Below are 13,682 nucleotides of genomic sequence, written 5' to 3'. Positions count from 1 at the left end.
TGAGAAATGCAGTGGCCCAAGAATATGACTTTGTGTTTGCAGGCTGTAATTTGTCTTTCGATGCCCTGCAGTCTTGCTCTACTGTTTCCTTATGGCATTTTGGCTTTAGTTGTTGTGGTTAACAGGAGGTCATCATCGCAAGCTGGGTGTCTTCTGTGTAGAGGGGTCTCCAAGCCAGTGATATGCAGTTAATAACAGTATTGTTTGCTAACAGTTCTTGTGAGTCTTTGATGGTAAGCATAGAGCAGAGTGCATTGGCCAATCATTCACCGTAAACCAGGCCCCTGATGGTGGGATCTGATCCAGCAAGGTGTGTCGATTTTAGGCACAATGGGACAGTTTATTAGCAGTCTTTCAATGATTCTATTGTACCGGTCTGTATTGAACTTCACCAGAACCGGTGACATCATATTTCTGGACAGAACAGGTGTATTGCTGTGGAGATCTGCACTGCACAAGGACACCAGACCACAGGAAGGCTTGGACTTATTTGCTGATGGCTGCTGGCTGCTGTTTGTTCTGTGGTGAGTGGACATTGCAGTTGCATGCTGACATCCAATATTCATTTTTTTTTTTCTTTCCAAATCGGGCAGCATGGTATCAGCAAAGTCTGCAGGAAAACTTTCTAAAAGAACACAAAATACAGCAACTTCTATTTCTGGCATATAGTTTTTTTATACTATTTGACCTTTATTTCATGCCTGTCTTTGATGCTTGCATAAATTGCAGAATATCAGCTCCTAATAGGTTAACACAACATGTTGGTGATGTGAGGAATTAAACTTTGTATGGGCGTTCATTTATCATTGATAGGTAAAGGGGTTGGCTTACTCTTCTGGAGTAGGAGTGTCTGTCCGCCCACCCAAGTACCTTTTAATGTACTTCCTCATTTAGTCCATTTTGCTACTTAACACACAGACATTACACATAATTGTATTACTAAGAGACTGTAGTTTCTGCCCTGTGTGAAGATCAACATGGAGTACTGCGTCTTCATACCTTCCCACGAGGTTAGTCAAGATGTTCTTTTTCCTTGAATATCTATCTGTGCTAAAACATTACCTTTTGGGTTTATTTGATGATCAACTATAAGGTCTGTCTCTAAAGTTGAACAACATTTTATACGGGTGGCTTTGTTCTAATACATATACATATTTCCTCTTTTCTATATTTTTTTCCAACTTCCTCTAAATCTTTAAAAATCTGTAATTACACTTAATATTACATATGAACAAATTTAATTCAGGGCATAAAGCCGTGATTCCCAAAACTGTGTGCCTAGGCATCTTGGGGTGCCTCAGGACACTTGCAGTGGTGCCTTGGGTTGGTGGACCAGGATCAATTCATATTAGTTATGTGCAATGTAACAGGCAAAACAGTGCTGGTGGCTGCTAATTATAATATATGTAGACAAACAGGAGCAAATCCTGTCCCTCACCAGATAACTGTGACACATAAACACAATGTACATAATTTTATATATTTTCTGAATAAGAAACATTTGGCCTAGGGGTGCCTTGAAAACATAACAATAGCTTATTATAACTAAATTCTAGGACTTAAAAATATTCATATTTTTAATAATTCAAGTTATATCGAAACTTCGGCAAGTTCCTCTTTTTGATTGTGTAACAGAAAACATCTATGAAATATATCTCTGTCTTAGTACTGAGTAATATTGTGCTGTTTTTGGTGGATTTCATTTATAACAATACTGTAAGTACATATTATACATATAAGTCTCAAATATCCATATAATCCTGTAACTGTGACTAGCAACCATCTGTAATTAGGAATTTCTGACATTCCTGATTTTTTATTTTTTTCCGACCTTCGATGCAACTATTTTTCTAAAGGGGAACGTTCCATATTCTCACTCCCGGTCACCTGACGTTGAACCACTCGTTCAAGGGTGAGGCTTATACACCTGCGGTGTGACGGGATATGTCTGTGTGCAAGGAAGTAAAACTGTGTATTGCTAGCTAGGATTTGTTATGGATCTGTCTAAGGCTGCTGTGTGAAAAAACAACAAACCTTATTCCACCATCTCAATCTATCTCTATGAATGAGACCTTGACCAATAGTACCTGTGAGAGTGCTGCTATTTTGCACAAATTCTGTCTCTAAATGGCAACCAACCATAATAACAAATTCTACTACTTTGTGTTCATCAGTGACCTGAACAGTTGACTGAATTTATACTGGTTCTTTGATGTCAGCCGTTATTTTTGTCTTAAAATAATGCCCACTAAAAATTGTCAAACAAAATACAATTTACATTTACAATCTGAACAAGGTGTGACATGGAACAATGTGAATTTGCAAGTCTCCTTTCTTTAGTCACTATTAAAAAACCTCATTATATTCATTTCAAAAACCTCTGTTTCAAATATGACAACCCAATACTAGGATAGTTTGTCTGATCACATCATTTTGTACATTAACTGTAGTTTTAAAATCTGTTGGTCTTGCTACCGCAATTGTGATTCTCTATAATAATCTTTTATCCTATAACATAGGACTATACTATTTCTACACTTTACACAAGTTCCACGTAGTGACATAGGTCATAGAGACCACTATTCCATAAGAGCTGTGTCCTAATTGGTTCAATTATAACACTGTGTACACACAGCACAATTTAGCATGAAATTTTAGATCACACTGAACCTTATTCACCTTAATATTTACCTTAGACAGAACAGTATAAGAAACATTTCTACTGCCACAAAAAACTATTTCAAAATACAATGCATTGTTAAATGTGTGTGATCTGAATATTTCGGGTTACTAAAAATGGCTTAAAAGGGTGACATAAATGTATAATTTGTTCTATATAAACGTGGCTAGACTGATGCACAGAGAGGGTCTGACTAAGCAACAGTGATCGTAAATCAACCAATCTTCTGTTTGCTTACCCGGGGTTGTGTCAGAGTCTCCCTGCGATATCTAGCATAGAACTGAGACCATTAGATATCTCCCCTTTGCTTGCCATCCCAGACTTTGCAGCCCCCATATAATAGCGTGAAATAATTACCTTCGATATATTCAGTCACCTCTGGTTTACCTTACCTTTACTGATCTGATCAGGAGAATACAAGAAATAAGATACCAGACAGTTGGATCATAATTGCAAGTATTCTATCGTTTATTTGCACGGACACATATTTATACATAGTAACAAAAGCATGGACCTCCCTTCAGGGGTAGGGTCCTACAAGAAATTCATACATATTCATTATGACCCTCCTCAATAGGGTTGGGCTTCAACCAGAATATTGGTTCAAACATGATTTGCGTAGCAGACGTGCACTTCCATTTTGTAACAAAGGAGTGGTCTTCCAGTAAACTGGATTACCCTAGACCTCCCATATTCCTGCCCCCTAATGCTGTTTGTCTGGAAAATAACTTATACCTTACATAGGCAGAAATCTGGTTCTAGCTGACTCCTGTGGTCACCCACAGACAGTTTGACCACTGTCTATACATACAATACTTCCTCAAACCTAGGTGTAACTTCTTATGTTTCAGCAAACGCTGCAAAAGACAAATGTCAGCTTACAAATCACATTGTTTAACTTATTGTGAAATTTATTAGCTCATATGTGCTTTATCTATTACCCATATGAATATGCAGACCCCAGGGGGGTCTCTATCAGGTGCAATATTTAACTAAACTTTTTAGAGGATATTTGGAGGATCGCTCACAGCAACATTGGCACTCAAAGGGTTCAAATAAATGATATTTTGTTCATCACAGGACTACAAAAGGACTGGATTTAGGATGTATTTTTTTTTATTCTACAACATAGCATAGTTTACAGTTTATTACAAAACTGTTGCAAGAAGCAGAGTATCACTGGGTTCTGACCAAGTTCTACTCATATAGTAAGACAAATAATAAGTTATTTCCAACACAATGCTAAAAAAGAAGAGACCTTATGCCCCACATACACAGAGTTTTAAACGAGATCGCATAGCATCTAGTTAATAACGTATGTGATGGGATAAAGCACGGTGCGTTTTGAACTAGATGCAATGCAATCTAGTTCAAAAAGTACAGACAGCACATACTTTCTTCGCGGTGTGATGTGATATGATGTGCGCGGGAGAGCACATCGCATGGCACCCGTACATAGTTCTGTTACCATATTACATGACAAATTCATTGAACCAGGGAATACTATATACTCGGATTGCTGGCGTGCATATAACACCGAGCAACTGGAGCAGGCAGGGAACCACCATGCACGGGTGAACCATCGCTACAATTTTGTTGAAATTCACACCCAAAACATTGAACGCCTTTGGGGATCGTTTAAGTGGTTTAACAAATGTCGAAGGGGCACTGTGCGCCAGAATCTGAACTCCTACCTACAGGAATTTATTTGGCGAAAGACTGTTGGTGCAGAAAACGCTTTCCAGCGTATACTTTATGCCTTAACTCTGCTCCCACAGGCTGAGAAATTTGACGACACAGAAGCAGACACAACTGCATCCACGTCTGCTGCAGTTTCTGTCAATGCAGAATCAGAAGAATAACTGGTTCATTTTTTTCTTTCTTCTTAATAATTTCGATATTATTTTACCTTGTTAAGTTAATCGTGTCGAGCGCAGCGAGGCGACGCATTATGCGTCCTCCCGACCTTTTCATACCCCCACTATCCACGTCAGCGTGGAGTTGATTTTATAAAGTGTGGCAAACGCAGCGAGCCACCGAGCCCGAAGCGTGGCGAGCGGACGCAGATTACTTTACATGTAATCCGCATCCCCTCGCCACACTTCGGGCTCGGTGGCTCGCTGCGCTCACCACACTTTATAACATCAACTACATGCCAACGTGGATAGTGGGGTTATGAAAAGGTCGGGAGGACGCGTAATGCGTCCGTTCGCCACGCTTTGGGCTGGCGTGGATAGTGTGGGTTTCAAATGGTGGCATTTGCCAGTATGTAACATGGAGCACTGGCAAATGCCTCCTCTATTGTGCATGAGACGCATTTGCGTCCACACCCCCTCTTTGTGCAGGAGACGCACGCGCTACCAAGCCCCTAACACGGCAGCAGGGTTGATGTACCCTTTGCGCAACAGTTACGCAGACGCTCCTGCTTCTCAGACAGATGGAGCGCCTCTCTACCGGCATCCGCATGATACCCTCTCCGCAGAAGAGAGGATCATGCGGCGCCGGCGCTGTGTGAGAGATGCTCACTAGGCTTTCCAGGGACGCCGGGAACAGAAATGCAGTTCCCGGCAACAGTACGGCGAGTAGCTGCCTCACAAGGACACTGCACAGGTTGCCGCGGAGTCACTACACTGACTACGCTAGGCAGCCATTGGGCTACGCTGAAAACGTATCTTAGGCTGCCGTTGGGCTATGCTAATAACGTAGCTTCAAATGTAGCTTAGGCTGCCGCCATGAAACTACACAAGTAAGGCAGCCGTTGGGCTACGCTAATAACGTAGCTTCAAACGTACCGTAAGCTGATGCCGCTGAAACTACACAAGTACCCTATATGATGCACACCATATATGGTTCGAATCCACTCTGGAAAGAAACATTGTGTGAAATCTCGCTTAGGAAAGGTTTTAATTCCATGCCGGATTTTTTGGCAGTCGAAAAATCGGCACTTGCAAATTTTAGGTTGAATTTACATTGGACCTAGTCGATTAAGGTGATGATTTATCAACGGTCGAAAAATCCTGCACACTCAAAAGCCATGTGGATCAGTGAATTACTCACCGATCCCCATGTATTTTGATCAGGCAGGATTTTTTGCCAAAATAGTTTGACTATTATTTAGTCATGCTTCGGCGATGCAGTTTCAAACTTATAAAAAAGTGAATCCGCATCAGCAAAACATGTCTAAAAGCTGAACAGCTGGTTGTTACTACAACATTCATTTAGTAAATATTTGACAAAATCAAAAATAAACAAAATGATGATATGTTTGGAAACCATTTCAAAAAGGGAAATTTATGAAGGAACAATAAAACACACCATAGAAGCGAAATTATATACACTCACATAAGATGTTAGTACATTTTTGTGTTTTATAAATAACCAAACTACTGTTATCAAACAAAAATTGTGTCTGTTTTGGCTCTCAAAAACAAAAAAAGTACAAGTAATTATTTGCTGGGGAACTTATTATAAACAAGTTCTAATATTAATAAATACAAAGATTCTCAGAGAAAAACTGCCACCACACCAACCTGATCTGAGAAGTCGGTCGATCCTTTCAATGCTAGGCGAGTGGATACGACTGCGTGGGCTTCCACCAGGTGTGGAGGATTCAGAACTTGCATCAGTGGAGTCCTCCAGAGTCATAAAGAGAAGCTCCTTCACACACTTGTGGCAAATGCTGTGCTGGCATGGTAAGATGAGTGGATGCGTGAATAGCTCCTTGCAGGAAGGACAGATTAGCTCCCGCTCAATGTTTTTAATTACAATCTGAAGGCCAGAAAAAAAATACTATAAGTACAATGAGGTAGAATAGCAAGAAGAAAAATAAATAAATAAAAATAAAAAAACCCACACAGCAACCTTTTACAGAATGCTTCTAGTCCAGTGATGGCTAACCTTGACACTCCAGCTGTTGTTAAACTACACATCCCAGCATACCCTGTATCAGTTTTAGCATGGCCAAATAGTAAAACTGTAGCAGAGCATGCTGGGATGTGTAGTTCAAAAACAGCTGGAGTGTCAAGGTTAGCCATTACTGTTCTAGTCAGTAGCAGCAGGAATAGGTCAATCAGAGTGACGGTTCTACATTATGCAATCAACACATCCATCCTAAACCGTACTCCGTTAGAACTAATTATGGAGAAAGCCGTAGGGTTTGCTCCAAGATTTACTCTTCAATTATGATAACAGAACTTAAAGCAATGATAGCAACATTACATAGTAAAAAAAAATAAAAAAACATTGTAGTGACATCTTGTAGAAGACTGAAATGTATGTAGGAGTTGACATTTTACTTCAATCCGATGTTTGATATTGTGTCATACTACAAGATCAGACAGCCACAAGTCTAAAAACAGGAAAATTAGATTAAGGCGCACAGCCTACAGTGAAATTATATCATCACACGCTGCATTTCCCCTGTGGTACGGTCACTGATCTCAAATGACTTCCTCTATTACTTGGTCATGGGTGTAGTTTCACATTTGCTAGTTTAGGATCATATTTTCCTGCCAGCTGGTGACATAAAAGGAAACGCGTGTACAAGATGATGTGTCATCAGTGTATTTTGCATTTATGTAAATGAAAAACTCCAGTGAAAGAACATACAATAAATAAATAAATATTCAACAGAACTCTACTGAAGACAACTGGATGGAGTGAGCCACTATGCAGCATCCAGATTGTAAGGAAGGAATACTCTGCTGTAAATAGAGGCCACCACTCACTCCAAGGCAGACAACCTACGGCACTCCAGCTGCTGTGGAACTACACCTTCCAGTATGCCTTACCAGAGTTTTGCTGTTCATGTATGCTAAGATTGTGGGAGGGTGTGCTGGTGTCTGTTGTTCCACAACATCTGGAGTGCCCTAAACTGTCTAACCCTGGTCTAGAACTAGTTTTAATGGGTCCAGGCAGATGCACTGCAAAAGATAGAGCAAGGAGAAAACAAACCTGCTAGTATAGTGGTGGAAATGTATTAAAACTTCTACAGAGCGGACAAGAGGGAAGGTGCCAATAGCAACCAACCTGCTTCTACATGGCAGTTATTACAGTACATTCTATAAATTATAGGTATAAGCTCATTAGTTGTGGTGGTCAACTTCTCATTCAGAAGGCTTGATACACTTCCCCCAGAGTGATCAAAGAAAAAAAAAAAAAAGATTCCATAGTATGGCATACGATAATCCAAGCAGGTACTGCAAATTGATGCGGCCAAAAGATTTCCAATGTCCACTGTAGGTCACCAACCCTCGATGGCCATTTCGGTGTATCCTCAGGATACGGTCATTTGGTCTACAGCATGGGTCTTCAACCTATGGCCCTCCAGATGTTGTGAAACTACAGGTTCCAACATGCATTGCCACATTTTTTCTTAAAAGAGCATGCAAAAACTGTCAGGGCATGCTGGGAAATGTAGTTCCACAACATCTGGAGGGCCACAGGTTGAAGACATGTGGTCTACAGCATGTTGGTCGACATAGGGTTTTAAACTTTTTTGAGCCTACAGGTGGTATTTCATGCCCTGCCATCCACTAGGGTGGGGTGGGAGAATAAAATAGTGTGCCCGAAGCATAGCGAGCGAAGCGAGGGGATGTGGTGCACTTCAAACTGTGTCCATGTCAACTGTCAACATTCAGGTAAAAGAAAAAAAAAAAGTGAAAAACCCCATGTCAACATTTTGACTGTTGACCTAGACCCTTGATGGCGAACCTTGACACTCCAGTTGTTGCTGAACTACACATTCCAGCATGCACTGCATCAGATTTAGCATGGACAAATATCAAAACTGAGGCAGAGCATGATGGGATGTGTAGTCCAACAGCTGGAGTGTCAAGGTTAGCCATCAAGGACCTATACCCATGTCCACCTAGACCAGGAATGGGGAACCTTCGGCCCTCCAGCTGTTATTTAACTACACATCCCAGCATGCCCTGCTACAGTTATGCTATTTGGCTATGCTAAATCTGTTGCAGGGCATGCTGGGATGTGTAGTTCAGCAACAGCTGGATGGCCGAAGGTTCCCAATCCCTGACTTAGACCCATTTCCACCTAATGCTTGTCGAACAACATGCTGTGGACCAAATGTTCCCAACCCGTATCCTCACGGTCATCAAGAGCAATGTGCAACCCGTATCCTCACGGTTATCAAGAGCAATGTGAGGACAGACCTCGTTGAAAAAGGTGATGACGTACCAAACAGCTTTCTGGAATGGGAATTACTGATGACGTACCGAAACGGCTTTCTGGAATGGGAATTATTTCCCAGTGCTACCCACTACTTATCTTTATGCTATCTCTCCCCCAGTCTCATTGGGATGTGGTCAGTATGTTGACAGTCAAACGGACAACATGCATTAGGTAGACAGTCAAAAGGTCAACACAAGCAAAAGGTCTAAATGAGTTTATTTTTCATTTTAAAAGGACCTGTTCATTCCATCCCAGTGGACAATAGTGCCCAAAGCATGGCAAGCACATCAAAACGTGGTACACTTATACTGAGTCCTTGACGACCAGCAAAAAAACTCATGTCGACACTTTATTGTGTCAACCAACCCCAGCATGTTCTGATGCCTGCAATACCAGAGATTAGAGGGTCATTCAGGTTGGTTTGCAAAAGCAAACTTTCTTTAAATGGACAAAACCATCTGCACTGTAGGTGGGGCTGATGTAACATGTGCAGAGAGTTACATTTGGGAGAGTTATTTTGGTCCTTCCGCTACACCAGTTACGTTAGCCGCTATGTAAGGATTTTCGGCGAGGAAGTACCCCGCCCTCCTGAGTCCACGCCACCACCTATTTCCTGTAGTAAAGTTGTGACAAGCCCTAAACGTGGCAAGCAAAGCGAGCCCGCGAGGGGACAATGGTGCTACATACTGTAAGTTCCGTAGCGTAGTTATTTTTCTGTGCAGAGTAAATACTGGCTCTTTATTTTTACACTGAAATTTAGATTTCAGTTTGAATACAACCCAACCGTAACTCCACTGAGCTGTCAAATCACCGGTGACTCCTGGCGCTGCTGTATGAGCATTCAGCGGATCACCCATACACACAGCACGATGCGCCGATATATCTCTAGATATAATCGGGCATCAGTTGTGTTGCAGAACAGACTCAATAAATCCGTGAACGACGCTGTTCAAAGATTTATCACTTGTACACACTGGCCGATGGTGTATCATTATATCAGCCATTTAATCGACCAGCCGATATATTGTCAAGTGTGTACGAACCTTAAAAGTGGAGAATCAAAATAATTTTTTGTGTGTGGATGTAAGCAATGCAATTGAATCAGGCACCTTATTTCTGACACCTTATTGAGGTAGAGAGAATAAATCAAAAGGTCTGGGTTCTTCTAATGGATGTGTGGGCACCTTAACCAGTACTTTAGAAAGATTTAGCCATTTTATGCACCTAAAGCCAGTGCTCTTGGATGCATCCATTATTTAGTGGTGTGCAAAGCATTTGAATCCCCAACACCTGAAGAAAAAAAAATGTAAAATTGCAAGTACAGGTACGGTATCCCGTATCCGTACCCGAATTATTCCAAAAACCGTGGGTTTTTTTGGAACAATTTGAAAAAAAAAAAAATTGTCCCGTCCCCCCCCCCCCCCCTTTTTTTATACTTACTAAGTCCCCCGGCGTCCACGGCAGGCCTTCAGCATCCTCTCCGAAGTCTCCAGGAGTGCATTGCGCGAGGTGACATCACCAGGAACTCGTGTAATGCACTCCTGGGACCGCTGGAGATGCCGGAGACGGTGCTGAAAGCCTGCCATGGACGCCAGGGGACAATGTGGATGCCGAGGGGCCCTCGGGGCACAGGTAAGTATGCCTAAAAAAAAAAAATGTATTTATTTAGGGACCATAGCGATAGTGATGCGCGGCCCCGCATGTCGCTATTGTTTGGCATTAATATCCGGCATGCTGGATAAATCTACTTTGAATCACCGGTCAGTGACAGGGTTCTAACCAGAGAACACATCACTGTGTGCCGAGCGATCTAGCATCGCTCAGAATGTTTCAGCATCTCCCCTTGTGTAGGACCCTTTAGGCAGCTTAAGCGAGCGCTTGATTGGTTTTCATCCATTTTTTTGTACATATTCATATTTGCACATATACAATAAAGGTTAACAAGACCAGAACAATGATGGATGCATGCAGAGCACTTGCCACAGCAGGCTGAATACATTGTATTTGGTGGCTGCAGGATGGGAGATTGTCACCTTCAATTACACAGATGGACAAATCAGTGAATTACAAACCGACTGAGTGAATTAGGAGAAAGCTCAGGACTGCAGTTAATCATTTGGAAGATTTATGTCTGCACATTTTGGATTTCTGTGGAAAGGGGGAGGAAAACATGTTCCAGAGAAAGCTGTGGGTATCTGCACACCATGTATGTACAGATTTGGGAAGTGTAATATAATAGAGTAAACTCTGCTAATCAGATCTTGCTATTATGTTTGCAGCATTACGAGCTCTGGTTTGGAAGGCGCCACAGTGCTCTATAGCACCGGGCAGCGGGGGAAAGCAGGGGCATTCAAGGTAGAAAATGAATGCAGACAAGAAAACAAAGGGGAAGGAATTAACCTAGTATGTGAGAGAAGGGTAGATTGAGAGATTATTATTCTCATACACTGACAATTTCTTAACATGCAAATCTCTAGTGGAACTGCACACCCCAGCATGCCCTGACAGGTTTAGAATCCCGCAATAGCAAAAATAACAATATAAATATAGAAAGGGTTTAGCCCCCATTAATACATTTTTGTTGTATTCTCAACGCTGCCTGGGCTTTCCCATGGGCAACCCCTGTCCCCCCTGATGTTGTGTATGGCTCGGCGACTACGTAAATCACCTAAGCTGTTCGCAAAGGGGAGCTGCACATGTGCAAAATAGACCATGGGCAGTCCCAAGAACAGGACAAGGCCAAACTTGCAGCATTGCGAGACAATCAGAACTACCCCTTTGGTTTGCCAACGGACAACACCATGTGGGGCAGATGTAACATGTGTAGAGTTAGATTTGGGAGTTATTTTGTTTCTGTGCAGGGTAAATACTGGCTGCTTAATTTTTTACACTGCAATATAGATATCAGTTTGAATTACAAACCCCACCCAAATCTAACTCTGTTATATCTACCCCACTAGTAGTACACATGGTTTTGTCCATTAGCAAACCAAATGTGCTTTGCGAGTGAACCTGAATCACCCCTAATAAGTGATGGCTCATGGACTCAATGGGCTAAATTCAGAGTTGGATGCAGTTCACACAGCAGCTTCCTCTTTGGAGGATGTTGCTGTGTTAAAATAGACATTTCCTGACATCTTTGATGCGCTGCTGCACCCAGCCAGTAGTCATAGTTTGGCATGGAAACCTTGTATGTATGTATGTATGTATGCATGCATGCAAGTATAATACACAGGCTGTGGCATCACACCACTGGCTTTGTGCAGTTTTCAAAAAAAAAATTTTTTATAGAACCATGCACAGATCTCACTGACCTGGTCTATTTATTTTGAGATTTTTGGTCATGTTTAGGATGAGATTTAAAAGATAAAAAAAAAAACACACACAATACATTTGCGATATTGATGTGTTCTATTAGAAAGGCCAAAACATGCATATGTTATTGCAATTTGCACGTTACTTAATGTGCAATTTTTCGGAAGATGTGCGATATTGGCCATGTTTGCCTTAAAAAAAAAAAAAAAATTACACATTACTTAAAATCGCATTTTACTAAATTTGTCGACCTATTGACGGTCTGTCTAGACATTGGGCGGTATTCAATGAGCCTGATTCGCCATGTTTTTATGGCGAATTTGTGCTGTTTGGCGAATTTCTGACTAAAACGGTGAATCACCCTATTCAATGAGCTGATGGCGAATACATTTGAAGGTTTTTTTCACCATGATTCACCGAGTAGCAATCGCTATCTTTTTATGGTGAAATGGAATGTGAACTTTTAAAATAAAGTGTTTTGTTTTTTACATTTGGTGTCAAAAAATCAGGAATTTTATTCTGAGGAGAGGCATGCTACTTTTATTCATGTGCTGTAAGCACATGAATATATATTTAATTTTTAAAAAAATATTTTTATTTTTTTTATTTTTTTTAACACAGCAGCCAGCAGGGGGCGCCGGAGCCGAGCCGCTCATTACATATTCATATATTCACTGCACATGATCGTTACGTTCGTGTGTAGTGAATATACGCTCCCCTGCTGGCACCCCCGGGGGGCAGCCTGTGCTGCCTGGCACCCGGGGAGCCCACCTAACCCCCACAAACGTTCTGGGCTAGGCAGAGAGACTTCCATCTCTCTGCCTGGCACCGTCCTCAGGCTCCCTGCGGCAATCGCCGCAGGAGCTCATATTCGCCAGTCAGGGGCAGCGAGCCCCTGACACGTTGAATACCGGAGCCCGCCGGCTCCGGAACGTGGCGAATGTGCGGCGAATCCTAAAAAGGATTCGCTGCACCTCGCAGGTATTCTCATTGAATACCGCCCTATGACTATATCTAGTCTGGCGATGGTGATGCGTGGGACCATTCATCGCCAGGGGCCATGCACATTGAGCGAGCCGTGCTTCATTTCTAAGTTATCTAGTCAAATCACTTAGAAATGGGGCTGTGTATGCCCCATATAACTTCAGCTTAGATCTTCCCCAGCACCAGATTCACTCCTGAACCCCTTTGCTATCAAAGGACGAGTGTCGACCCCATTTTACCAGCACATCTTATTCGACACTACAAAAATAAGTTACTGATTTTGAATAAGTCAAACCTTGCATTTTTCCTTAAGACTTTAATTTATTCAATGGCAAAACTAGAATACACAGATGTTTCTAGAAAGTGGCTCAGCAATGGAAATGCTACACCTAAACCTCAATGAATGGGAAGTGTGCAAATAAACGTAAACACAGGATTGTCATGCATTTCCCAATAGCTGCCTACACGATGCTGCATCCGTTTTTTTTTTTATTATTATTCTTACAAATATTAT

At 41.7% G+C, this 13,682-nt stretch overlaps 1 protein-coding gene across 1 annotated transcript in view; it reads right to left on the bottom strand.

The window, feature by feature from the left end:
- The window catches only part of TRIM36 (tripartite motif containing 36), a 49,591-nt gene that overhangs the window by 30,370 nt on the left and 5,539 nt on the right, over positions 1-13,682 (bottom strand). The window contains exon 2 of the mRNA XM_083151640.1: positions 6,211-6,448. Coding sequence (XP_083007766.1) covers positions 6,211-6,448 — 238 coding nt within the window. The remainder of the gene's footprint in view (positions 1-6,210; positions 6,449-13,682) is intronic.

Source organism: Crinia signifera, chromosome 1 (assembly GCF_055691185.1).
Source record: "Crinia signifera chromosome 1, ASM5569118v1, whole genome shotgun sequence".
Lineage (NCBI taxonomy): Eukaryota > Metazoa > Chordata > Amphibia > Anura > Myobatrachidae > Crinia > Crinia signifera.
The sequence above is the reverse complement of the archived record's forward strand: the minus strand, read 5'-3'. Positions and strand labels throughout refer to the sequence as shown.